Source organism: Hemicordylus capensis, chromosome 2, assembly GCF_027244095.1.
Source record: "Hemicordylus capensis ecotype Gifberg chromosome 2, rHemCap1.1.pri, whole genome shotgun sequence".
Taxonomy (NCBI): Eukaryota; Metazoa; Chordata; class Lepidosauria; order Squamata; family Cordylidae; genus Hemicordylus; species Hemicordylus capensis.
The window spans coordinates 13,147,237-13,172,956 of record NC_069658.1 but is presented as its reverse complement, the minus strand read 5'-3'; the positions used below and the strand labels follow the sequence as shown (position 1 = coordinate 13,172,956).

At 44.6% G+C, this 25,720-nt stretch overlaps 1 protein-coding gene across 4 annotated transcripts in view; it reads left to right on the top strand.

Moving 5' to 3' along the window:
• The window catches only part of SMAD2 (SMAD family member 2), a 95,721-nt gene extending 72,460 nt beyond the window's left edge, over positions 1 to 23,261 (top strand). For 3 of the 4 annotated variants that reach the window (XM_053295974.1, XM_053295976.1, XM_053295975.1), the window contains exons 3-11: positions 6,284 to 6,373; positions 7,369 to 7,562; positions 8,697 to 8,831; positions 11,561 to 11,635; positions 14,076 to 14,129; positions 16,269 to 16,481; positions 16,674 to 16,811; positions 17,007 to 17,151; positions 20,455 to 23,261. In XM_053295974.1, the coding sequence (XP_053151949.1) occupies positions 6,284 to 6,373; positions 7,369 to 7,562; positions 8,697 to 8,831; positions 11,561 to 11,635; positions 14,076 to 14,129; positions 16,269 to 16,481; positions 16,674 to 16,811; positions 17,007 to 17,151; positions 20,455 to 20,578 (1,168 nt within the window). In that variant the 3' untranslated portion in view covers positions 20,579 to 23,261. The remainder of the gene's footprint in view (positions 1 to 6,283; positions 6,374 to 7,368; positions 7,563 to 8,696; positions 8,832 to 11,560; positions 11,636 to 14,075; positions 14,130 to 16,268; positions 16,482 to 16,673; positions 16,812 to 17,006; positions 17,152 to 20,454) is intronic. The other variant, XM_053295973.1, reaches the window with a different exon arrangement.
• The last annotated feature ends 2,459 nt before the right edge of the window (positions 23,262 to 25,720 follow it).

Sequence of the window (25,720 nt, the reverse complement as noted above, 5' to 3'; positions counted from 1 at the left end):
GGAGGCTACATGGTCTTTACACCATTCATTTGCCACTACAAGATTTCCTCCTTCTCTACTCCCCAGGCTGCCTTCGGCCACACAGTCCTTCAACAGGTGGTTTAATACATCCTTTCCTCGCATTTTCTTCTCCTCTCCGGCTTGGGCACTTCCCTATCTGGTGAGCTCCAACACAGGGGGAAAAGGAACATTGGCTTACCATGAAGGGTTCTTTTTCCCTGTGTTAGGAGCTCATCAGTCCCAACCGGATGTGTATCTTTTCGTGGGTGGGGGGTTTCCGGGAGGGAATATTCCTACAGGCACTCAGATAATCGCCTTTTTTGACGGGGGAGACTGCTCTCAGGGTTACAGATGCTAGGCTATCTTTTTCTCCCCATACTCTCCTCTGCTTATTGTTCCCAATTCTACGCTGCCTCTTCCTTACCATGTTTCTAGCTCTCTCCTTCATGCAGATGCCTCCAACTCGGATCAGCTCTCTCCACTTGACATTTCTCACTCTTCGCAACAGCCCCAGAACTGGGGTTGGGAGACGGCTACAGTAGGAAATTGTGTCACATGATCTAATTCTGTCTCGAGCATGCTCAGTACACAACCCTATCTGATGAGCTCCTAGCACAAGGAAAAAGAACCCTTCACGGTAAGCCAATGTTCCTTTCTATTAAAATGATTATTCTGGTTCTAGAGTTTATTTTTCTATTGGATCTCCTGAAGTACAGCATTTGAACAAAAATAAGCAATCCTTAATGCTTCTTTAAAAGAAGTATTCTGCCTTTCAGCAGAAGTGCCAGCCTCCTGCTTTTGCCAAACTTGACTTTTGAAAGTATCCAATACAAAACAGTTCCAAGTTTCTGGTAGAGAAAATAGTTCAAACTTCATTTTTAAAGGGGCCTGCAATCATGTAGTGCTGAGTCACATCAGCAGTTCCCCATACAGTTTTTTTGTGTGCCTTCCGAGATGACTGGGACTCAACAGGGCTCAGTTTTTCTTAAAGTCCTTCCCTTCTTCCTGTGAAAAGTGCAGTTCTGTGTGGAGGTCCGCATGGAAGGCAATGGCTCTGGTACTGAAGGGTTTTTGCCAGTGGCCACACTTGAAAAATAATGAAGATGGTTGCCCCAGGATATGTCTTCTGGAATGTAAAGACTTCTAGTGTAAAGCAGATAGACCTTAATTGGAACCAACCTCTTAAGTAGACAATGGTGGTTTGTGTTGCATTGACATGTGTATGTGTGCGCATAAGACGGGTGCACAACTCAAATACTCTGGTGGGCTGAAACCATCCATGACTTGACATGTGGGGGCTAAGAATTTTTAGGGAGCTGATTATTAAAGTAACACTTAATAATATTAATTATTTTAAAAATTAAAATGAAATTAATTAAAATGAATTTAATTAAAATTTAACTCTTGAAGTTCTGGCAGGCCAATTTAAATTAAATTAAAATAAATTGAAATAAAATTCATTCTACTAAATTACATAAATGCATTTGTTAAAAAGAAAAACAGCAGAAGCTCCATGGATTTCTTGATGATTCACAAATTAATGTGAAAATAGTGCATTTGCAAGGGAAAACAACAGAAGCCCTCTTGGTTTCACACAGCTTATTCACACAAATCATCCTACTTAAATATGGAGCTCTTGTAAGGAAAAAATTGAGAAATGTTTTTCTCTGAAGTCTTGAATAAATTGCTTTTTGATCCTTCACCATAAACCCCGCCAATGTGGATGAGATGGGGGCCAGGCTTTATGAGACTGGGAGAGGGAGAAAGAGGGAGGGAAAGAAAAAGGTTGGGGCAAGTTGGGCTTGATGTGAGAGAGTGGGCAGGGGGATGGCGGGCACAGGCTTTACAAGACTGGGAGAGGGAGAAAGAGGGAAATAAAACAAAGCGGTAAAGGGGCTGGGGCAGACTTGACATGGCGGAAAAGGACTGTGGCGTGGGGTCTTCAAACAAGCACAACCGACTGCGCAACCACAGGGCTTGCTCTCTCCCCGCTTGCTTCTCTCTACCTCCACTCTGCACATGAAGGGGACAGTGTGGGTAAAGGTGTGGCTCAGCAAACTCCCTCCCAAGCCCATCCTGCCTCCCCAGGAGCCTCCTAAAGCCCCTGGAGCTATGTGTTCAAGGGCAGCCGGGAGCTTCCTGGAAATGAGGATGCACGTGCATTCTGCAGGAGATACAGGACATACGTTTGTCCTCATTTCCTCCTGGCGGCAGCAGCCGAGGGATTCGGGACAAGTATGCAGGGAGAAAGCGAGTTCCATAGAGAGCTCAAGAGGGAGGCAAGTGGTGGGAATGGCCCGGTGGGCCAAGAAAAGAAGCCTTGTGGGCTGGATGCGGCCTGTAGGCCACAAGTTGTCCAGGCCTGGCTTAAGAACATAAGAAAAGACCTGCTGGATCAGGCCCAAGGCCCATTAGTCCAGCATCCTGTTTCATACGTTTCTCTCTAAACAGAGAGGAGAGCTGGTCTTGTGGTAGCAAGCATGACTTGTCCCCATAGCTAAGCAGGGTCTGCCCTGGTTGCATCTGAACGGGAGACTTGATGTGTGAGCACTGCAAGATATTCCCCTCAGGGGATGAAGCTCCTCTGGGAAGAGCAGAAGGTTCCAAGTTCCCTCCCTGGCAGCATCTCCAAGGTAGGGCTGAGAAAGATTCCTGCCTGCAACCTTGGCGAAGCCGCTGCCAGTCTGTGAAGACAATACTGAGCTAGATAGACCAATGGTCTGACTCAGGATATGGCAGCTTCCTAGGTTCCTATGCAGTGGCCCACCAGATGCCTCTGGGAAGCCCACAGGCAAGAGCTGAGGGCATGTCCTCTCTCCTACTGTTGCTCCTCTTCAACTGGTACGTAGAGGCATCTTGCCTCTGAGGCTGGAGGGGTGTGTGTGTGTGTGTGCGCGCGCACACACACACATGCAAACACACACACACTCCTTCAGAAGACTTACTTAAAGGTGTCTCAAAAGCAACCTTGCTGTGCCAGTTTCTGAGTCTGATAAACAAAAGCACAACTCTTGTGCTTTCGTGGTGAAGGGTAACTGCCTTTATCGATTCAAATCTGCGCTTCCTTCCCAAACCATGGAGATTGGGAAATTCTGAAAATCACTTGCAGTGGAGGGAGAGAGGCAGAAGGCTTCCTCACAAAGAGGGTCCATATAGATTCCTCCCCCCTCCCTTCACGCATCAAGTTACATATTTTGGGATCTGCCTTCGCAGAATATACAACCTTCTCAAAATTCAGCCTCCTCTAAATTTCAAAAGATGTGGTTTTTACTATTAATTAGCATTTCTAAGTCAGGGTCCTGGTGTAAATAGTTTTACAAGAAACTCTTGGAAAATAGAAACATTTGGGTTAAGTTGTGGCTTTGGCACTGAATGTGTATTACTTGCGTTTTAAGTTCTCAATTTATAGAAAGCATTGAATAGCAAAAATAAAAAATGGTCTTGATCCTAACATCTGGAGCCTCTAATTACTTTCTCTTAAAGGCTTTGAGATAAGGTAAATGGACTTTCAGTGAGCTTTACTGACTTCATAGGAAGCATTGGTCAACCTTAACAGGTACTAATTTTCAAAAACGTTCCTCTGTGGAGTCTGGAACTTGTGCCAAATGGGAAGCAATGCTTTAAGAATTCAAGCTTCTTCCAAAGGGAGAGATGGTTTTCCAGGCTTGAACGACCCAAGACTGTTTTCAGAAGTGTCCTTGTGGTCTGGGTGTACAAGAACTTCCAAGAAAGCAAACTTAATGAAATACAGAATTTGGGTGCCATGGCCTCATTTTTTTTCCAGGGTTTTGCTGAGTTGCTCCAATGAAGTAGATCCTCGTGGCTCAAATTCTGTAAGGATGTAGATCAGCAGTTGGAGTCACAGTAAAGCCGCACAGAGTCCCCAACACACTATTTTGCAGATGCTGGTTAGAATCCAGTGATTGTGGATTTCTAAAAGGGATTTCTAAAGCTGCTCTTTCTACAAGGGTGGGCCAGCCCAGATGTAGCAAACTCTTAACTAGGCAAAGAGGCACCTTTTTTTAAAAAAAAAAAAAGTGGTGGCTCTTTAACGGTTAGCAGTAGGAAATCAACTGCCTCTCAGCATAGTGTCTCTCCAGTGGCTGTTGCTAGCATTTGCCTTGCATTTTTGTATAGACTAAGAGCCCTTCTGTGACAAGGAACCATTTTCTATTCCTTTTGCTGTATAAACCAATTTGACATGGTTTGTTTTTTTAATTGTATATAAATAAAAAGTATCAATAGGATCTAGCACTCCCCTCCTGTGCATGAATTCTCTCCCCCACCCCGACAGGTTCTGGATTGGAATTTATCATGCCGTCAACCAGGTGTATCTGTAGCACACATGTGGAAAAACATGCAATTCTTCATGTTGCGCATAGTTTGTGTAGTAAAGGTCTGTGAAAAGCAGACAATCTAGCCTCCTGTCGACAGATCTTTCCTTCATGTAGTTTGTTGTGATTTAACATTTTCACATGTGGTATTCGGGGATGATGGCAGGTGGCGGGGCCAGTTTTCAAAGCATGGAAACTGGCTTCATAGTCTGGTCTAGGACTGTAATAAAGATTGACGCTTGAAGGCTTCATAGCCGGGTAGTGGAGAGGTGCCTGTGGGTTATTTTGATTTACAGTGTCTCGGTACAAGCCATTGGCATGTGGTAGGATGCCAACAATCTGAGTCGACATTTTCACATTTTGTATGTGTTTTATTCAGAGGACAGTAACCAACCACCTGGTCACTTGTGGAATGCAGGAAGCTGCATGTAGATGACTAAGCAGGAATGCTAGATGTTGGATTTTCTTCTAAATATGTCCATGCTACAAATGATCTGATGGGCTGGCTTACAACGTTGCTTGAAGCTAATTCAAAAAGCCTCTTTATTTATTTAGTATATATTTGTATATCATCCCACCCAAACTCACATCTCTGGGTGGTTTACAACAGATCAAAACATTAAAAAGCAATTTAAAACAGATTCACAATTTTGTGGATCTGGTTAAAAACTTGGGTGAACAAATGTTTGAAGAGTCTTTTTAAAAACTGTCTGAGATGGAGAAGCTCTTATTTTAGCAGAGAGTGCATTCCAAAGCCTCTGGGCATCAATGGAGAAGGCCCGTCCCTGGGTGATTGTTTGATGCTTAGTGGTAACTAGTCAGTATACACCTTTCCCACTAAACATGTAAACTGGCTGGCTATTCTGGATCATGACACATGGCCATCAAAAAGTAGGACGAGGCACACACAGCAGCTACAGTTGCAGCTTTCAATGGATCACCTGTTGGTAAGTGTTGGCTGGTTTGAGTACTAATGGAGCTCTTTGACAAAGAATTGCAAAGACGTGTTTGAACTTGTGGTATCATGCAGATACCTCGTAGTTAATTATCCTGATCTTTAGATACTGTACACGATGACTCTTTCTTTGGTAGCAGGAAAACAAAACCACAATGGCACTTCCTGAAGAAGACAAAGTAGATATAGTGAATAAATGGTGGACAATACTGTGTGTGTGTGTGTGTGTGTGTGTGTGTGTGTGTGTGTGTAGGTTGGTCTCGGTATAGGTTTTCTTCCATTTTTGCCACTGCTTTAAATTTGGTCGCAATACTGACTCTAGGTTGATGGTTGTGTTTGCTAGGATTTCATAAAATGTCAGCCACCTTTTGTCTGGCAATTCAAAGGAAAGTATTTGGAACACTCTAACTTAAGCTGAGCTGTTTGACTTCTTGCGTGAGATTCAAACCCATAGTTATGTACTTGTCAACAGCAAACATTGGATGTATCCTTACATGGCACAGAAGATGGTGGGGATCACAAGACCTTAACAGTACTGAGAAAACTAAGCCTGCACATTCATGTTAGAAACCTATTTTCACCACTTTGGTGTTTCCTGAATGCTGGAAATCTAACTTTATAGTGGCATGACTTTAGTTTCTGACTTCCGATATGCTTGCAAAGATGCTCCCCAAAGCTAGATACCATGTACTGCCAGGTTGATGAGGTTTTGCCTGTTTTAAGGTATATTACAAATATGCTGATTGCTTAAATCCAGCGAACTTGTTCACCTTTTTGAAACATCATTTTACCTTGAATCACATGTTCCATTTTACTGACTTCCTTCATGTAGAAAATATGGCACCCGCTACTTATGCTTTGACAAGCAATATATTCTATGTGGAAGGAGGTTTTCTGTACATTTCCCCATGTCTTACATCATGGTAGTTTGAATAACCATGCTTCCATATTCACATCAACTTTTTTGTTTTTGTTTTTTCAATTTCGTACACAGCACTTGCTCTGAAATTTGGGGACTGAGTACACCAAATACGATAGATCAGTGGGATACAACAGGCCTTTACAGCTTCTCTGAACAAACCAGGTGAATATTCTGCCCTGTGTCTCGTCCTAGAGATCTTGTGGGAGGGTATGGCTTTCAAGGTTCTTGTCTACTGAAAATGCTTCCTAGCTAGCAAAGCATTTTAAAACAACTGATATGCCTTAAGTGTTCTCAGCTGATGTTTTGACCAATGAAACTTTAATTTGGGAAAAACCTCTTTCTATATTGGGGGTGTTAAAATGAAACCTCATGGTCTGTATTTATACAAATTGGGGCATTTAAATATCTTATCTAGTGTGTGTTTAAAACACTTAGCTTGCACACTGGTTTTGACTAGTTGATCGGGTATGTATGTTCAGACCTTTAAAAAAACACCCAAACCCAAATAACTTAGAGTAAGGCTTAGAGTGTCTAGGCTTTTGATGGTTTTTTTCATGTCACCCTTACTTGCATTGTGTACTGAGGTTTGTCTTTCCCATCCCATGAGTCATAAACCATCTGCATTTGTGTAGGCCTAGGCAGTCTGTCTTAAAACTAGCAAAACTTTTCAACTGGTAGCAAAGGACACAAGAATGCAAACTGATCACTACTTCCCAAGCAAGCACAATGCGTGTCTGATGCAAGCTTCAAGTTGTAAGTTGATGTGAATCACTTGGATGTCAGACTGCTGTAACCTTATGTGCAGTCTTGTATGACGGTGTATCCAAAGTAATAGCACTAATAGTGTGGGGGTGTATTAATGGCAAGCAAGTTTAGACATGATGTGGTTTTTACTTTTTGTGCAGTGGTCTAACGCACACAGTTGCACAGGGACTCCTGCTTGTTTCAGTTGCCAGTAAAAGTAGTGTATACTTTAATGAAAACACCACCTCTTATTATTTGAGACCTCCCAGAAGAACATAGATCTCCTATTGTAGCTGTTTCCATCTCTTTGGGAAGAGGGGCATCTGTAAGCCCTGTGTTTCTGAATGTCACAGCATTGTTTGGAACCGGTAAACTACTTCTCTGAATATTTTGGAATATTTTTCTTCCCCTAGGTCTCTCGATGGCCGCCTGCAAGTCTCTCACCGTAAAGGATTACCACATGTTATTTACTGCCGTTTGTGGCGCTGGCCTGATCTTCACAGTCATCATGAACTTAAGGCAATTGAAAACTGTGAATATGCTTTTAATCTTAAAAAGGATGAAGTATGTGTAAACCCCTACCATTACCAGAGAGTGGAGACTCCAGGTAGGAAGACAGCACGATGCTGTTGGCGTGAAGGTGTTGACTATATAGACATGTTTACACTTAACACATTATTAATACAAAGTTCAGTTTAAGTTGTGGGGAAGGGGAGTCTGTATTAATTCTCCTGGAATTTCAAGGGCTGAGTGGGAATTAATCCAAATGTTAATTTTAACAATGGCAATTAAATGTTGAAAAGCATTGTTTGTTTGTATTGAATGCATGTGTTTGGCACTTCTCAGTAGAATTGGGAATGGCAAAATGTTGACACAAATCCTTGCAACTGGAGCTGTAGAGTTTTCTGCTCAAAGTTATTTATAATATGCTTCATTGCAGAGGCTCAAGGCAGGGCACATTGCATAGAACTTTAAAGAGCAACATAAGCATGCTTAAAGCTCTAGTCCTGTCTGGGGAAGCCAGAAGAGGGCCACAGACCAAGGGCAGCATATTTAGTCCAGCTCTGTGTGCTGTTTGCTGTCCCGTTGGGCTTCCAACAGTATCATTGTACCTTGGGGCGGGGGACATTGTGCCTTGATATATTGTATAGTGTGTTGAACTTGAATCAGTTCATCTCCCCATTCAACAATAAAGCTCTTTGAGTGGCCTGAGCTAGTTATTTCTCCTAGCCATAAACCTCCCTCACAGGGTGCTTGTTTGGCTAAAATGGCAGAGCGGCAGAGCAGCAGTGCGGGGGTGGGGGGGATGACCCATGTGCACTGCCCAGAGTTTCTGGGTGGAGCAGTGGGTTACTAATGTGAGGGACAGAAAGGCTTTTGGAAAAGCCCAAGAAGCACCTAGGAGTGGAGAGTCAGGGACACAATCAAGTCAAAGCTTGTTCCCTTTGTGCGTCATCTTGCCTTATTCTCGGGGGAGGCCTTGCTTGGTACCATTTGCTTCCTTTAGCCCTTGTTGCTTATGACCCTACTTCATACTGGGGGTTGTGGTTGTGTACTTAACTCTCCTGTCTCTTGTCATCTAATCCTCAACAAGCATTGCTCTATTGCTTGGGCATTATAACTAATTGAGGTTAGAATGTTGTCATCCTGATTCCCCTGGACCAGACTGGTGCAGTTTGAAGAGGATACAACTTACGGTTGCTAACTAGAGTTTAACACTTTCGGTTTCTCCCCCCTACAGTTCTGCCTCCTGTTCTAGTTCCACGGCATACTGAGATTCTGACCGAACTTCCGCCACTCGATGACTATACTCATTCCATTCCCGAAAACACTAACTTTCCAGCAGGAATTGAACCACAGAGCAATTACATACCAGGTATTCATGTAAAAGCAAATTGCAAAATGCCATTTTCTGTCTCATGAGACTGAGGCTAACTATGTCTAGTGTGCCAGTGAAAAGGAAACGACATGGGGAGTGGGGTGTGGATTCATTTTCTGTTACTATCATCATATACCCCTTTTTTGACAAATTCTCAGTGTTCTACATAGGGGGAAAAAATATTTTTTATTCCCCTCCCCACAAATAGTTCACAGTCTAAGAAGAAACACAAGAGATACACTAGCAGCAGCCAACTTGAAAAATGCTTTGCTAGCATTGGAAAAGGCCAGTTGCTCTCCCCCTGCTTAATACAGTAAGACTCACCATGTTGAAAGATGTCTCGTTGCCTAGTTAGCAAGGGATTCAGTGGTAGATTCACCCAAGAGGCTGATCAGCCATTGACTAAGCCTTTGACATTGCCCTAGTCCACTTGAATATAATTGATGTAGTAATGCAACATTTGGAAATAATTAACCAGCAAGCGATAACTATTTGTTAACATATTCAGTCTGGAGCAGGAAGGTACTATTTCTCCTGGCAGATTTTAATAACAAGGCAGTTAGCATGTAAAGCTGCTTGCCAGCTTCCCTCCCCAAGCCTTATTTCATGCTAGCTGTTAGGTTTAACATAAAGCATCATCTAGCCTGGATCCTGCATTTCTTGGAGAGTACTTCTTATGTGAGCCCTCCCATCCTTTACGACCTGCAGAATATGTTCTTTGCTCTGAGAATGAGACTGCTAGGGACCTAGACCAAGTTGTGATGTCAGGATTCTGGCATTTGCTGCCTAGAGAGACCCTCTCAGCCCTTCCCTGCAGATTTGTAAAACATAGAAACTTTGCGGCATGTTTACTTGGATTTCTAACTAGTTCATTTTTCAGGTGCTTCTGTAACTATATGTAAATGCTGTGCTTCCTTGCTGTGAGTTAGTTTTATGATCTTTGGTTTTATGGTGGGTGGTTTTTAGTGTCTGTAATCATACTTTATGTATAGGGCACCAGATGGGATATAAATGATTATAGGTAAATTCATGTGTCCTATATGTGATTGGGCATATTTAGGGGGTCATCCTTAATGGTGGGTTTTGTTCCCCAAATTGATTCATTAGACAGGGCTAATTTCAAGGTAAAAAGATCAGGTGACCAGCCAGTTAGTCTGGTCTCCTTACCCAGCAGGCAGAGGGAGCAGGACCCTTCCAATTCCTTCCCTGCCTTGCTCTGATCTAGACGGCTACACTGAAGCTCCTGCATCTCTGGCCTCCAGCTTCTTATCCCTTCTCTTCTGTGGTGAAATTAATCCTTTCTTCTGCCTCCCTCCCTCCCTCCCTCCCTCATACACACACACACACACACACACACACACACACACACACACACACTAGCCGACCCGCACAGAGCATCTGTGCGCTCTTTGGGGCTGGCTGTTCCCCTGCATCCTGTCCCACTCTCTCTTGCTCTCCCTCCCACCCGCCCCATTCTCTCTTGCCCCTCCCTCATTCTCTCTTGCCCCCTCCCTCCTGCCCCTCCCCTCTCTCTTTCCCCTCCCCCCACCCCACTCTCTCTTGACCCCTCCCCCTCCCCCTTGCCCCACTCTCGTTGCAGGCTGCCCCGCCCCCTTGCCCTCTCGCCGGTGCCTCCTCCCCTCGCCTGTGCCTGGCTGTCCTACCATTGCCTCCTGCTCCCGGCGGCCAGGCTGGGGCGCCGCCTCCTCTGCGTCCCAGTGGCCAGCCGAGGCCGCCACCTCCTCCATACCCGGGATGGCCTGGCCAGGCCAGACCGCCCCACCACCATCTCCTCAGGCTGAAGCCGCCGTGTGTGTGTGTGTGAGAGAGAGAGAGAGAGAGAAATAAAACCCTCTTGCTCTCCTCCTATCCTTCCCAGATGGGGGGATTTTAGCTGATTTCCCCTTGGAGGAGCCTGCTGCTGCTGAAACGGCCTGGGCTCCTAACAGAGCTAAAGCTTCAAAGAAGTGTCAGCCTAGTTTGGCTTCATCTGGCAGTGCCAGCTAACCGAGGTGCAAGCACTCAATGGTGGCAGCTGTCCTTTTGAGGCAGAAAACAGCAAGATGGAAAGCAAAGACAAAGCCCCCTGCTTCCAGACAGAGTGACAACCGTCTGATTCAGGCAGCGTGCAGCAGCACACTATTGCTGCCAATGCCTACTCACGAGGAGATCCAGGGAGAAGCTGTTAGCCCCATTGTGCCCTCATCTTTAGAATCATACAGTGTTTATAGAGACTATCATTCCTACAGGAAACATCAGGAACTTCTTTACCTGTTCCAGGCGATAAATATGTTTACATATGACTGGAATCAGGGGAGACAGGGATGCTTTAACTTGATCCTTAGAAGCAGATAAACAGCTTGCCAGTCCTAGATGAGTCTCCTTGTTAATCCAGTTGCAGTGGAGTACAAGCAGCATCCTAGAGAGTAACTGGTTGACTGTCTCATTTGGCTGGCAACCTGCTTGCCCAGAATGGTTTTATCACAGTTCTCTGCCAAAAATGCATTCATTCACACTGTAAAGAGTCTGTTGTGATCCACTTAAACCAGCAATGGAGGCAGGGAATGCAGGTGTTCCTAAAGGACAGAGATGATGGTCCTCTGTACTTCATAGAGTAGAAGTCGGTAGGCCTACATTGTGCAAATTAAAATGTCATGTTCTTAAGCAAATCTTTTTTTAAAAAAATTACTCAACAATTGCCCTTTATTTGTTGTTGCTCCTGGTAGAAACACCACCACCTGGCTATATCAGTGAAGATGGAGAGACAAGTGACCAGCAGTTGAACCAAAGTATGGATACAGGTAATTGAGCACAAGTAAAAATTAAGCCAAGCACTTCTAGAAATGTGGGAAATGCGTATGTGATTAAATGACACTCCTTTTGTATTGACAATACCTCAGAGCAGCTCATGAAAAAGCATTAAAACAGCGTAGAAAAAGGCACAAGCGAAGCAGTTCTGCACTTCCTTTGCAGGGCTATGCCAGTTCTAGGGTGGGGTGGGGGGAACAAGAATAAGGACCCTGCTTTGTTGCTGATGAGAACTTCTTAGGGCCACTAGCCAAGATATTTGGAAGCAGAGCCTGACCTGTTGAGTGTAGCTGATGATGATGATGATAATGATGATGATGAATTTGATTTCTACACCGCCCTTCCAAAAACGGCTCAGGGCGTTTTACACAGAGAAATAATAAATAAATAAGATGGCTCCCTGTCCCCAAAGGGCTCACATTCTAAAAAGAAACACAAGATAGACACCAGCAACAGTCACTGGAGGTACTGTGCTGGGGATGGATAGGGCCACTTACTCTCCCCCTGTTAAATAAAGAGAATCACCGTGTTAAAAGGTGCCTCCTTACCCACTTATCAGGGGATGTGATGAACTAAAGTGCCATCTGCGCTATGTGGGTCCCAGGACTTAATGGGCTTTAAGCACCAGTGCCTGAAAATTGCTAGCCAGTGGCATTTGTTGTGAAGTTGACTGAATAGGCTTCCTTCTCTGTCAGTCAGAAGACAAGAAGCAGCATTTTGCTCTAGCTGCACCTTCTGATCTGCAAACACGCTTTAGTGTAGTCAAGGCTTGAGGTTATAGGAGGATGGATTAGTGCGGCAAGAACTGATTTGCGGGTGGGGACTTCTCAATAAATGCAGTTGGTAAGAAGTCTTGGCTATTGCTACAATGTGTTTATCTAGGAGTACTTAAAGTTCTGTGCCTGCTTGGATGGTAAATAAATACTACCTCTCTCAGGTAGTCTAGTTCTCTCCAGAATGTTGCCATTAATGCTACTGGAGGTCTTCCCTTTATCCTATGGCGTCTGGAGACTGGCATGCAGAGAGAATGCACACAGTGGGCAGTCTCCAAAGGGTTACACAGGGCATTTTACACTTTACACAAACCTCAGTGCTACAAAATGTTTCATCGGTACAACTCCCTGGACCCTGACACATAGTTCGCTTATACAGCAAATGCAACTTAAACATTTTTAACACTTCCTGTCCCCAAGTTAAGGGGTGGGGGCAGTTAACCTTCAGTGCATTTAACCAGCATTTCCCTGAGAAAACATATCACCTTTTGACCTTAACTTGCCCCTGTACCATCCTTGTCCACAGTGTGCCACTGACCATGCTATTGTATCCTTTTTACTATTGGTTGCATTGTAGTGTAAAACTTGCAGAGCCGTGTGGCAAAGGCAAATCTGCACCTGTCACCCCCATTTCCTACCACTCTTACAGAAACATACTTTCAGCTAATACTGTGCCAGAGTTAGTACATTAAAGGCAGCGGTAAAAGTGGGAACGTTAGTATGAGCTTAATACCCACCGTTGAAATGGAAGTGCTGTGTGTGTTGAGGGATGCAAGAGCTGTGGTCATAAAAATCCAAGAATAGTTTCAGTATTTAATGTGGGTCACTTCTATGAAGTGCAGGTGTTGAAACTGGTTGTATGTGTCAGGAGGTTTTGATGGTTTATGCCGCTTACATTCAGTTGTAACTTTTAACACATTTTTACTTTTGATTTTTGCTTATGGTTTTTGATTGAGGTTCCAGTTTGTTTACCTTTTGGTTTTTTGTGGCATCTCCTCCTGTGGTCTGCATCAGAAGTGTGGCTTACAGGGTATGCAGATCAACCAGCATTGCTTTGTCATGGGGACTGCACCTTCCATTTTGTCTTTGTGAAGGGCTTGCACTACAGAATGAGAGATGAAACGTTTAGTAACCTGTTCAGTGGGGCGGGGGGGAGTTTGCACCTCTTGCCCTGACTTCATTGTCTTGTTCTTAATTCTGTTCTTATCCAGAGTAGCGAAGGTACCTGAGGAAACAGCCTAGTTCTGTTTCCAGTCAGAGCTGGGAGCAGTTCTCCCTCCTGCTGCGCACACCAGCTGCCTGTAAACCAGGAGGTCCTTCCCCTTTCCCACCCCCCTTTTTAACATAACACAGAAATGACATATACTGTGCATGTGGCACACAGTTACTGCTAGTTTGCTTAGTTGCTAACATAACAAATGGCAAAGCATGGCTTCCAAAGCATACGTCTACAGATGGACAGTCGCTATACTGGAATATCGTCAGGGTAAATCAACACATCCCTGTGTCTAGTAAGAACTGGCCCCAGGACCTCGAAATTGCCACTGCTCAAAGTGTCCAAATGCATTGTTTGCATGTGGAGAAACGTGGCCTCCTGCAGTCTGTTTGAATCACTGAAGTGAATTTTGCTCCAAAGTAACATTCTCTATTAATTCCACAGGATCTCCAGCAGAGTTATCTCCCAGTACTCTCTCTCCTGTCAATCACAGCCTGGGTAAGCTGTAAACACTTTCCCCTTCTAAATAAAGTAAATGTACTTGTATTAGAAACAAGCCCCAGGTTAGAAAGGGTAGACTGTATCCAGCAAGGAAGAGTCTGTGGCCAGAAATAAGCAGATGGAGGAGCTTGGCACTTCTGCCCATGGTGCTGTTAGAATTGGTTTCGGGTGGCTGATGCCTTATGCTTTAGCAGCCTATGCCAGTACTCACCTTAGAGCAGTGTTACCCATGGATCCATTTATGTGGTACTTAGCTGTGCAAACGGACAGTTATCACTAAGAATCTTAGCAGTCTCCTGCACAAGGTAATGCTGGATTGGAGGGGCCCAAAAGTGGAGTGTATTTGGAAGGGACCCACATTCCAAAGGTTAGAGGCGTCATAACACTTATGTCTAATTGCACCCACATAACTGCTGGGTCCTGCTTTTAAGTATACCGAATGGCTTCTGGACACAGTCTTGCAGATTAAAAACATGAGAATATGTAGCATTTTGCCTACTGCTTTGAAATTCGGTCATGTGCATTTTGGGGAATTCTTTCAGCAGGGTAGGCAAGGTCATTCCTCTATTCCCCCCCCCCCCCATATTGCAGATGGAAAGCTGAGGCTGAACTTGTTGGCTTCCTGGTAGGGATGTGCATGGAACCAGTGGGGGCCGGTTCGATGGCAGGGAAGGATGTGCTCACACCCCCACACCCCCACCGCCATGCAGCATCTGAAAAGCCCATCAGGGCAGCAGCATACTTCCTTGCCACCCCATTGCAACATTTGACGAGTATGAGGTGTGCCGTACTTCCGGGCATATACAGTAAACATTGCAACGGGGTGGCAGGGGGGTATGCTGCTGCCCTGACAGACTTTTCAGATGTTGCATGCTGGCGGGAGAAACGCACGGGGGGTGGGGAGTGCATCCTCCCCCGCCCTTAAAGGACCCCTCCTTGCCATCGAACCTTCGAGCTGGCCAGGATTCGAACTGGTTCGGAGGCCCGTAAAAGGGCCTCTGAACCAGTTTATGCACATCCCTACTTCCTGGCTTACAGCTGTCTCATAGCCCCTTTGCTACACTGGATTTTCTCAAGTCTCTCACCTAGCTACATCTCTAGGGTGCTATAAAGGTGCACAGTTCCTTTACTGCCGCCCTATGGTAGCAGTTGCTGGCCTGTGTACTGGTCTGCCATTTTTCTTGCAGAAATGTGCCATAATCGATTCATTGTATAAAGGAAATAATTGCCTGAGATTATGACTACTTGGCCAGGTTTGAATGGGAATTGGGGGAGAGCAGCCCTCTGTATACTTAATACTATTAGCTCTGGAAGGCACATGATGTTCCCTTTAAAAAAAAAAGACTGCTAAATCATAGTCCTAATATCAAAGTCCTTTATCATCTTGCATTACTACTTTATGCTGGTTTGATTCTATTTGGGAAAAGGTGTCCCTTAAACTGTTTTGCTCTTGTATAAGAAGTAATTAAGTAATGGCATGATAACACAGGGTCACTTTTCTGGTCATGGGGAACATGATGGAGAGATGGTTGATGGGTCACAAAACACATCTCATGGATGTTAGATATACTGTGCAGAATCTGAAGCAATTGGACAAACTGAGTGTTTCAGGCAAGGATGTTTCTTCAATTCTGTTTACCCATAGTAAGGTGACAGCAGAAAAGCTCAGAGATGGTAATGAGTTTGGAAATAGATGCTAGACTTCTTGATCTTCCTTGGTAAAAGAATGAGGAAATATTAAAGTACAGGTTTTGAAGAGCGTGTGTATTTACTCAGCATTGCAAACTTAACATGAAATGAAGGCAGTTGCATCAGGTGTAATATGCAAGAGCATCTGTCTGCACACAATATACCTGAAGGCAAGAGCGTGATGGTCTTGTTCAGAGGTTGCAGCCATGATGGGGGTGGCGTCATAGCACAGTGGTAGAGCATCTGCTCTGTATTCAGAAGGTCCCAGGTTTAGTCTCTACCAACATCTCCAGGCATGGCTGGGGAAGACACACCACCTGACAGTAGACAGTACTGAGCTAGATAGACCGATGGTCTGGTTCCATATAAAATAGCTTCCTATGTTCTTGTGATGGGTTTGTAAGTAGAATGCATGTTAACATAGAACACTTTCTCTTTCTGCCCTAGACTTGCAGCCAGTTACATATTCGGAGCCTGCATTTTGGTGTTCAATAGCATATTACGAATTAAATCAGAGAGTGGGAGAAACCTTCCATGCATCACAGCCATCACTTACTGTAGATGGCTTTACGGATCCCTCAAACTCGGAAAGATTTTGCCTAGGTTTGCTCTCCAATGTTAATAGAAATGCTACAGTGGAAATGACAAGACGGCACATAGGTATGGACTCCTGGCAGCACAGCTGGTTGTTGCCTACTTTCTCAGATCCTTTGCCCGTCTTTGCTCAAAACCAGTTCTTTGTTGCATTGCATTTTGTGGTTAACATTAGCATTTAAACTAGATTAATTCTGCATCTAATTGAGAACAGTACAACAAATCACTTAAATGGTTGCATGCTTCTTTTTCCCCCAGGGAGGGGAGTGCGTCTGTATTACATCGGTGGAGAAGTTTTTGCTGAGTGCCTAAGCGATAGCGCAATCTTTGTTCAGAGTCCCAATTGTAATCAGAGATATGGCTGGCATCCTGCAACGGTGTGCAAAATCCCACCAGGTAAGACATGTACAGCCAAAAAAAGGTTTTCATTTGATTGTATTGTGTGTGCACACACCTTGCCGTAATGTCTAGGAAAGGCTTTCCTTAAAATAAATTGGAAACTAAATTGGGAAGCATGCTAGCAAATATGATAGCATGGGGACGAAGGAATCTTGTAATAGTAATCGGCTGTAATACCTTCTTCTTTTGTAGGCTGCAACCTGAAGATCTTTAATAACCAGGAATTTGCTGCTCTTCTGGCTCAGTCTGTGAATCAGGGCTTTGAAGCAGTGTATCAGCTAACTAGAATGTGCACCATAAGGATGAGTTTTGTTAAAGGATGGGGGGCTGAATACAGGTAAAGAGTGTGTGCATTCTTTAATCTCTCTCTTTGTAGAATTAGCTTCTTTTCCCCCTTGGATTCTGTGGCTGGGTATAATACAGGTTCACAAGCAACTTTTGTGGAGCTGAGGAAATGTGGTGGTTGTGATCCCATGCACAGTCAGGATAGCTTAATCAGTGCAGCACCGTCAGATGTTGAGCAGCCTTTTTCGTAACCACACCTCACACACCTGGAAAGTGTGTGCTGGGAAACTCTGGGTTTTATAGAAGCTTAAGGACTCTTCAGTGAGATGATCAGGAATGGTAGTCAAGTGTTCCTGAAAGATGACTTGCCTACCATTATTGCTGGGAGGCGAGAATCTGTTCAGATGGCAAAATAGCAAGGTTTGTTGCTCTCCTGCACCACTGTGCTTCAACTGAGAGCAGTGTGTGTGTGTGTTTGTGATCTGGGTGCAACATCATGTTTGACATGCAATGGTTTGCATAAGGCAAATCCTAATACAGAAAGCTTTGGCTGTGTTCAGACTTGGCTCCACTTGGGGACTCTGAAGTTAGTGGCAAAGCTAATACTTGGTGTGACTGAAAGCCTTGTGGTCTCCAAACCTGCATTTAAGACTTCATAGTGGTTCACACACTGACTTATCCTTGAAAGCAGTCCAGAGAGTCTTGAATAACCACAGTACTTGGAGTCTGTGGGACCAGTTTTTAAGTTGCAGATCATGTAGTAGAAAAAGAGGAAAACACATTTCATCTATACCACTATTAAACTATATGGGACTTGTCTATATGTGTCATCCCTTGGTATTAGTTCACTTTTTAAATGGATTCACTGCCACTTTTTATGGAGAGGCACTCTGAGCAACTGGGAGCAGATGCTTAGCTTTGTAGCAAGATAAAGCTTGCAAAGTTACCAGTTATCAGGCACTTGGGGACATCATGCCAAGGCTTCCCTACCCAGGGATATGTATATTTTGAAGGATGAGTAAACAGACCATATAAAATTATACAAAAAAATAACATGAAGCATAACCACTGATGAACCTACAGAAGTGAGCAGGACATGAGACTTTGATGTAAACCAGTTTCTCTTCCTCATAATGCTATTTTATCGGGGGAGGCCTTAATCATAGTTGATGCAGTGACATAAAGTTCCTTACTAGTTCAGTTCATGCAGCCTTTTCAGTTGTTATCAAGGCCACAATGAGTGGGAGATATTTTGCCTTTTAATAGGGAGAACAAATTCACCTTGGCCTCAAATAGTTTTGAATGTTTGATGCTATTAGCTGGTATTTGAGCAGCTTTTTGTTATTAGTAGCCAACATGAACCAGGAAATGCTGTCTTGTATTGCAGGTGAAGTAAGATTGTCTGGAGAAACTTCAATATTAGGCTTAAGTTTCAGAAACTATGGCCATTGTTTTCCTTGTCTCCTAGCCATTAAAAGCTGTTACATGCTCTTCAGCAATCCTTCCTTGCTCCACTGCCCTTGCCTGAAAGACTCTGCAGAAGGATTGCAGGTTTTCAGTAGTGGATTCATTTGGTCTGGAAAGAGTCCTTTCTCCTCCTCCTCCTAAAATATGGGGTGAGATCTGGCAAGGTTGATTAGATCAACTATAATGTGGAAGATTTTGTCCTGGGGTTGACTGACTTGTTGCCCTAAGATCAGTAGGATTATGATAAATAATAATCAGCACTAGACTGATTTATATCCCATCTTTCTATACATAAGGTGGTTTACAAAGCTTAAAACAAAACATAATAATTGAAATACAGTGAAGAGCTGTTAAAAAGAGTGGTAGTAATAACAGCACAAATAATCTAAACTAGCATCTGCGCCTCTAGTTGGGCCCAGTCACCCCCCCCCCCCCGCTCCCGTGCCAGCATGCCTGGATTTCTGGATGGCTGGCCAGCCAACTGGCCGCTCCCCCCCCCCCCCCCGCCATCCCCTTGGGCCAGGCTGTCCCGCCGCCACCACCTCCTCCCGGCTGCCAGGCTCGGCTGGCGTGCTGCCACTTCTTTCATGCGGGCAGGCCAGGACCTGCCACCGCTGCCTCACCCCCGGCAGGCGGGCCAGAGTCAGGCCATCCCGCTGTCTCTGCCTCCCACCAGTTCACCCGATGGCCATCCTCCCTCCACCCTCCTCCTCCTCAGGCCAGAGGGGCTTCACCCACTGGCCGTCCTCCTCCTGCCTCCCGCGGTCCTCCTCAGGGTGGTGATGGTTGCTGGTGCTCTCGGAATGCGTGGCTGGAACTCTTGCATGTGTCTCCCTCTCTGTCAGCCAATCACCTCCTTTCTGCCACATCCCCATGCATCCCATCTACGAGAATTAATTCTATAGACTAGCTGACCTGGCACAGAGCATTTGTGCCCCTAGTTCTCCCTGACTCTTCCCCCCCCCCTTCAGCCCCTTCTCCCCCTTCTTCTACCTTACTCTCCCTCCATTTCAGGGCTCAGCCAGTTCTCTTCCCATCCCTTCTGCTGGCAGCTCTCATCCTCCTCGCGAGGAGTCCAGCAGCCCTGTTTTCAGAAGGCTGTGGCAGCCCAGCAGCTGCTATCACACTTACAGCTTGTGCCTCTTCAAACAAATACCATAAGCTGAGAGAGTGCAAGGAAGGTGGTGGTGCTTGGTGCAGGAACGCTGTGGCAGGGACTTCCGGAAATGCTCCTTGGACACTTTATTTTTTACTGTCAGAACAGGGCTAATGTATTTGTTGTTAGAAAGGCGTTCTCTCTCTACCCCTCCTCACCCCTCCATGGTAACTGATTCGCCTTATTGAATTTGTGCTCGTTTGTTGTAAGCTCCTGGAAACTTTAGTTCCAGCTCTGCCCCATATAATCCAGGCCTTATGGACTTTGGCTGGATGACCTCTAGATCCTTCCAGTCTTAATTTGATGTCTCAAATGTATGAAGGTACATACAGTATACATTACCAGAGAGGTAGCCCTGTGCTGCTACAGATTAACAGGTTTATTAGTGCATGCACTTGCATAGACATCCAGATCCATTAAGCTATCTTCAATGGGCAGGGGTGCTTGTGTGTAGACAGGCAGATGTAGGCATAGAGAAAAACAAAAAGTAGGGAAGGCAAATAGCAGGAAGTGCAAGGGGCCTGGTCTTAGGGCTTGTCGCTGGTTACCAGACAAGGGGGTGGAAAGTGGCATCTGATGGGACGGAACATTCTGGTTGTGGGTTGAGGTGTGGGCCTCTCCCCTGTCCAAGTGTCCCTGCATGCAGACTAGTTGCTGACCAGGGATTTAAGCTCATGGCTCATTTGCTGTGGTGTGACAGTGTGTTGCCTCTGTTCCTTTCTCTCTTTCCAGGCGGCAAACGGTAACGAGCACTCCTTGTTGGATTGAGCTGCACCTGAACGGGCCTCTACAATGGCTGGATAAAGTATTGACTCAGATGGGCTCCCCGTCAGTGCGTTGCTCCAGCATGTCGTAAAGCTCCTTCTGATTACTGGTGGGCTTAAAAGACAAAGTCCAGGCAGCAGACTTAAATCTAACAGCTCGTCTGTCGTAGTAACTCGTGTGTGGTCTCCATGAACTGTTTCCTATCCAAAACGTTCTGAGAAAAAGCGAGAGCGAGAGTGGGGGGGAAAGCACTTGAGGGTCTCGTCAACTTTAAAGCACCTTGTGGATTCTGCTTCCTATACTCTGATACTAGCTGAAACGTTAGTGTATAGAAATGCCTTCTTCTGAAGGAAGGAGGGACATTTTAAAGACTTTAATGGTGTTTTATTGGGTATCTATAAATTGAGTGTCCTAAAGGTTTGCCAATAACATGGACGGTTTGGCTGTTGCATCATGGCCCCCTACCAACTTTGGCAGCATTCCGCTGGCCTGAGTGTTAATTCCCATTGGTAGATGTGCAGAGCTCTGTGACTTAGGCAGCCATCTCGTAAAAAGTCCAAGTTCTTGCTTCTCCATACTTTTAAAATATTTTTATATATAAATATATATATGTGTGTGCGTGCGTGTGTGTGTGTGTGCAGGCTTTCAGCTGCCCCATAACAGACTTATTGCAGAAAAGCTTCCTCTTCCCCCCTCAGACTGTACTAGCTGCCGCCTTAAAACTCTCTTTGCAGAGGGAACAATACTTGGGTTTTGTCTCTCTTGGGCATTGAGTATGCTTCATAGGCCTATATGATGTAAACTCTGAATCCTCTCTTCTCCTTCCATCATGGTTTTCCTTTGCCCATCCAGGGTGCTGCATCTGTTGCTGGCGATAGGTGCTGTGACACTGCTGACCCTGAGGACGGCTTTGCACCTTCATGGTTGAAAACATGGTGGTGGGGAGACACACACTTTTGGTCGATGCACCTGTGGGCCGCTGCTCACAGACCGTTTCTCAATCTCTTAATCTTAGTTAAAAGATTGGGAGCAGGCCATGGATCGTCCACTTACCCTTCCTCTTCCTTCACGGCCTGTGAATCTTAACTATGCATTACCAATGTATTGCCATTCAGCGGAGTTAATGATGCCTTCATGTCTGATTTTCACATCTGGTGAAGATGGACATCAGTATAGCCTTAACTATGGATAATGGCATCACCACAGTAATGCTCAACTATGCTTGTGAAGGGAGAGGAAAGAATTCACACTTGGAAGAAGAAGTGCACACTCCTGTGTCCTACTTAATCTCAACTATCTGCATCAGCCCTTTGTCTGAAGATCCATTATATGGTAATATGGGATCTGCAGTGTGTGCACATGTCCATTGTAAAAAACCTTTTAGGTGAGGAACCCCACAGCAGTTTCCGAATCTTGCAGCTCTTCGCAAGAAATGCATTGCAGATCCATCACTGTCTTTGCGCAGATGAGTGCACATTCAAAAAATCATCCTTGTATCTTTCAGAAGTAACAGATAAAGCAGCTGTAAGGTGTCAGTGATTCTTTTTATCTTGATACCCTTCAGGATATGAACCATCGGTTATTGTAGCAAGGGATGGTTATATGGAATGCTGGAGATCAATTGGTCTCGACTTCCTCACACTCAGTAAGTTTAAGATTGTTGAATCAACAGCCGAAAGCTGTTGCAGCTTCTCCCAGTCATTTCTTTCTCTGGTCCTTCGGTTGGCTGTCTCTTGCTGTTGCAGGTCTCCAAGTGTGCTGCACAGAGAAAGGATCTGCTTTAAAAGAAGAAGAAGAAGAAGAAGAAGGGATCTGCTTTTTTAAAAAGCAGCAACCTAGGCAAGGAATGGGCAGGAGAAACTGCATCATCTGTTTCTCATGTAATTGGATGCAGAAATAAACTATAGATCTTTCCAAGCTGTAACCTGGCAACCCTGAAAGTGTTCACCTTCCTTATAAATGGTGAAATGTGGTTTCCACAGGGTTTTAAACATGCAGCTTGACTTAGCGAAGGGTCACAGAACTAATTGGATCAAAAGTATATGGCTTAGTAATATGAGCATCCGTTAGGGGAAGGTATGTATATAGCAGGTATAATTGTTCCTGCTAATTCCCTAGGGTATTGCTTGTTTGACCAGCAAAAGGAAGAGTCCATAGTACATGTTATTGTGAACCCTTGGACACTACATCTGAACCTTACTTTAAAAAACAAACAAACTATTTTGATTTATATTCTACAGATAAGTCTGGGTTGGGTAAGGTTTGGGAAACTGTATAGAAGGGTTATTCTGACTTGAAAAGTATACATTTTACTAACAATCTCTTGTGATCTAGCTGTCTGTCATTCTCTTGTTTGTTGTGGCAGTAGCAGGATTGCCTCTTGTCTGTCTTTCCTTCTTTTTCCCCCTTGCCCCAAATTATTCACTTGCACTAGGACTGTACTTTGTAAGTACATCCTAGTGACAATTTCAGCTTCGAGAACAAACATGGCCAGTGTTAAGCTTTGTAATCAGCTGACTGAACTGAAGATAGCGATGGATATTTTTTATGCCATAATTAGGGCATAGGAGCAATACCAAAAATCAAGCCTGAGGGTGGGGTGGGGATCAAAGTGGGTCAGGCAATGAAAGGAATTGGCAAAGCAGTTACCAATTTGTGCTAGTTTTACCAGTAGCCTAATGTATTGGTAGAACTTGTGAACCTAAGACAATAAGCTTTCATGCGTGTTGCATTTGCCTAATATGTGAATACACTAATAAAAGTTTTAATTCTCACCGCGGTTTGTTTGAATGGTTCAGCATTAACCCTCTTGAGGCATGCTTCACTTGGAGAACTGTTCTTTATATACCAGCTGTGAACATACTTGGGCCTAGATCCAGAGAGCAGTGTAACAAGTTCTGTCCAGGGGGGACCTTTGGGTTTATTTCTTGAACAGCACAGCCAACCCCTCCTCTGGTGCCAAGTGGCAAACTTGTTTTAGAATGGAGGGAAATTCCAGAAGCAGCTTGAGATTCAGTGGTGGGAGGCAGCGTGAGGGTGTGGGGAGAGTTTTGGGAAAAGCAAACCCAACAGGCCTGTCCGAGCCTTTGGATGTGCTTAAGTAGCTTTCTGGATCCTGACCTTAGAAAATCAGTCTATCTTTTGCATTCCTTGGGAGGACAAGTTGTTTTTCAACGTCTAGTAGGTGGGAAAGCACCGTGTCTGTGTGTCATGCTGGAGGAGTGAGTTCCAGGGACCTGAAGCATCGCTGTGGCTGTTGGCAGCCCGTAATCGTGCACACACTTCTGGGCCATGTCTTGTTACAGTGCTAAAGCTCCTCGTTGAAGTCAGGAAAATCGAGTTTCTCACGCTTGCTGTTGTGGTGGTAAGTTAGAAGACAAGCTAGCTAAATGATCAGCTGCTTTGGAGGGCAGGACAGCTGCTTGAGCCTCCTTTCAGTCACCTCAGTTCACCTTTGCCCTGCCTGGACCCGCTGCCCTGCCCTTCTGCCCTCACACTGCTCCTTAACACAGATGGGACACCCTCACTCAAATTTAAGCTAGGGACAATTTAACTGGGCTGCAGTGCTTTGTAACTGTCTGGTGGCAAAGATCCTGCTAAAGTTGGTAAGTGGTATTTATACAGGTGGCCCTTGTTATCTGCAGACTTCGTATCTATGAATGGGTCTTAGAGACCCAGTTTCATTATCCATGGGTAGAAAAATAGGTGAAATTCACCCATCGGCGTTTTTGAGTGGCCAGAAATGACCACAAAATGACTGTAGATGTCATTTCTGGACACCATTTCCCAGCAGAAAGCCATTTTGTGGCTCTTAAAAACACACACCTTTTTTGGCTGTGGGGCATTGCTGTTGACCTGGTGGATAAGGTACTGTCCTTTTCTACTCTTATTTCTGTCTCCCTTGCTCTTTTGGCCCTTTTTTGGCTAGGAACCTTACCCCCCAATTCCTGTTGACTCGAGGTTTCGTTATTCGTGCCTATTGGTGAGAAAAGACCCCACACAAATAACGAGGGCCACCTGTACATCCTCGATGGTGCCCCCCCCCCAAGAAGCCAGCCTAAAGATAAGCTTTTTTCCAGTAACTGTTCTCATGAAAAGCTGTTAAAATTTGAAAAATAGGAATTTTTGTGTTGGTGACAACCTTTATTTCCTATCATATTAAGGGAAATTTTGTAATCCTGTTGAGCTGGGGCTGATGTCGACATTATGCATTTGTCAGACTGCATAGCCTTACCGGATTACACTGAAGAACTGCTGAAATTTTTGTGATGCACCCTACTAATTTATTCCAACTTCTTTCCAAGACATTGTTCCCTCCTCCCTCTCCATAGCAGGTGCTCCAGTTTTATTGAACTGTCAATGATAAATATAGAGCTTGTTAATGCAAAACTCACACAAACAGCATAAAATTGTCTAAAGCAAGATGTCTAAAGACACAAGACAAAGCAAACCTGAAAATAGAGCCCCTCTCTCATCTTCTCCTTTTTGAGTGTTGCTACCTTCATAGCTGATGGGATGTTAAAGTAGAATGTGATACTCCTTTCTGCAGGTACTTCGAGATTCTTCTTTCAGTGATGCCAACTTTGAATAGAAATGTTCTGAATTGTGCAGAAGTGTTGCTTGCAAGATAGCAGATATGAAAGGAGCCCAAAGACCAAATCGGTGTGCTGGTGCATTGCAATCCCATAAAATAGAAGAGTCTGCAACTTAGTTTCCTGATAATTTCTGGGTACTATCAGGGAAAGTTGATAATGGCCAAGTACCATTGACATAATGAGACATGTTAGTCATGTCTGCCTTTCTTTGGATACATCCCTCTAATGTCATGTAGGTTTTTCAGTTAGACCTTGTGGGTGCAAAGCAATGCTTGAAAATGTATGGCAGATCTGCACAACTTTGGCCCTCCTACAGATGTTGGACTACAACTCCCATCATCCCTGACTATTGGCCACTGTAGCTTGCAATGATGGGAGTTGTAGTCCAACAGCTGGAGGGTCAGAGTTGTGCAGCTCTGGTGTATGGTCTTTTCCATCTCTCCTACCTTATCTTTCCCCAGTCAATCACCTTGAGTATTCTTCATCCAGCTCAGGTATCAGAAATGGGGAGATGAGTTTGGGTGATGAGGTACAGAGAAATAAGATGGGTTGTGGGAGTGTTCAGCTTTCTCACCTATGTGCTGCTTTGATAAACTTAGGAATGAAGAAAACCTACAGGAATGAAGTAGATGTGACCC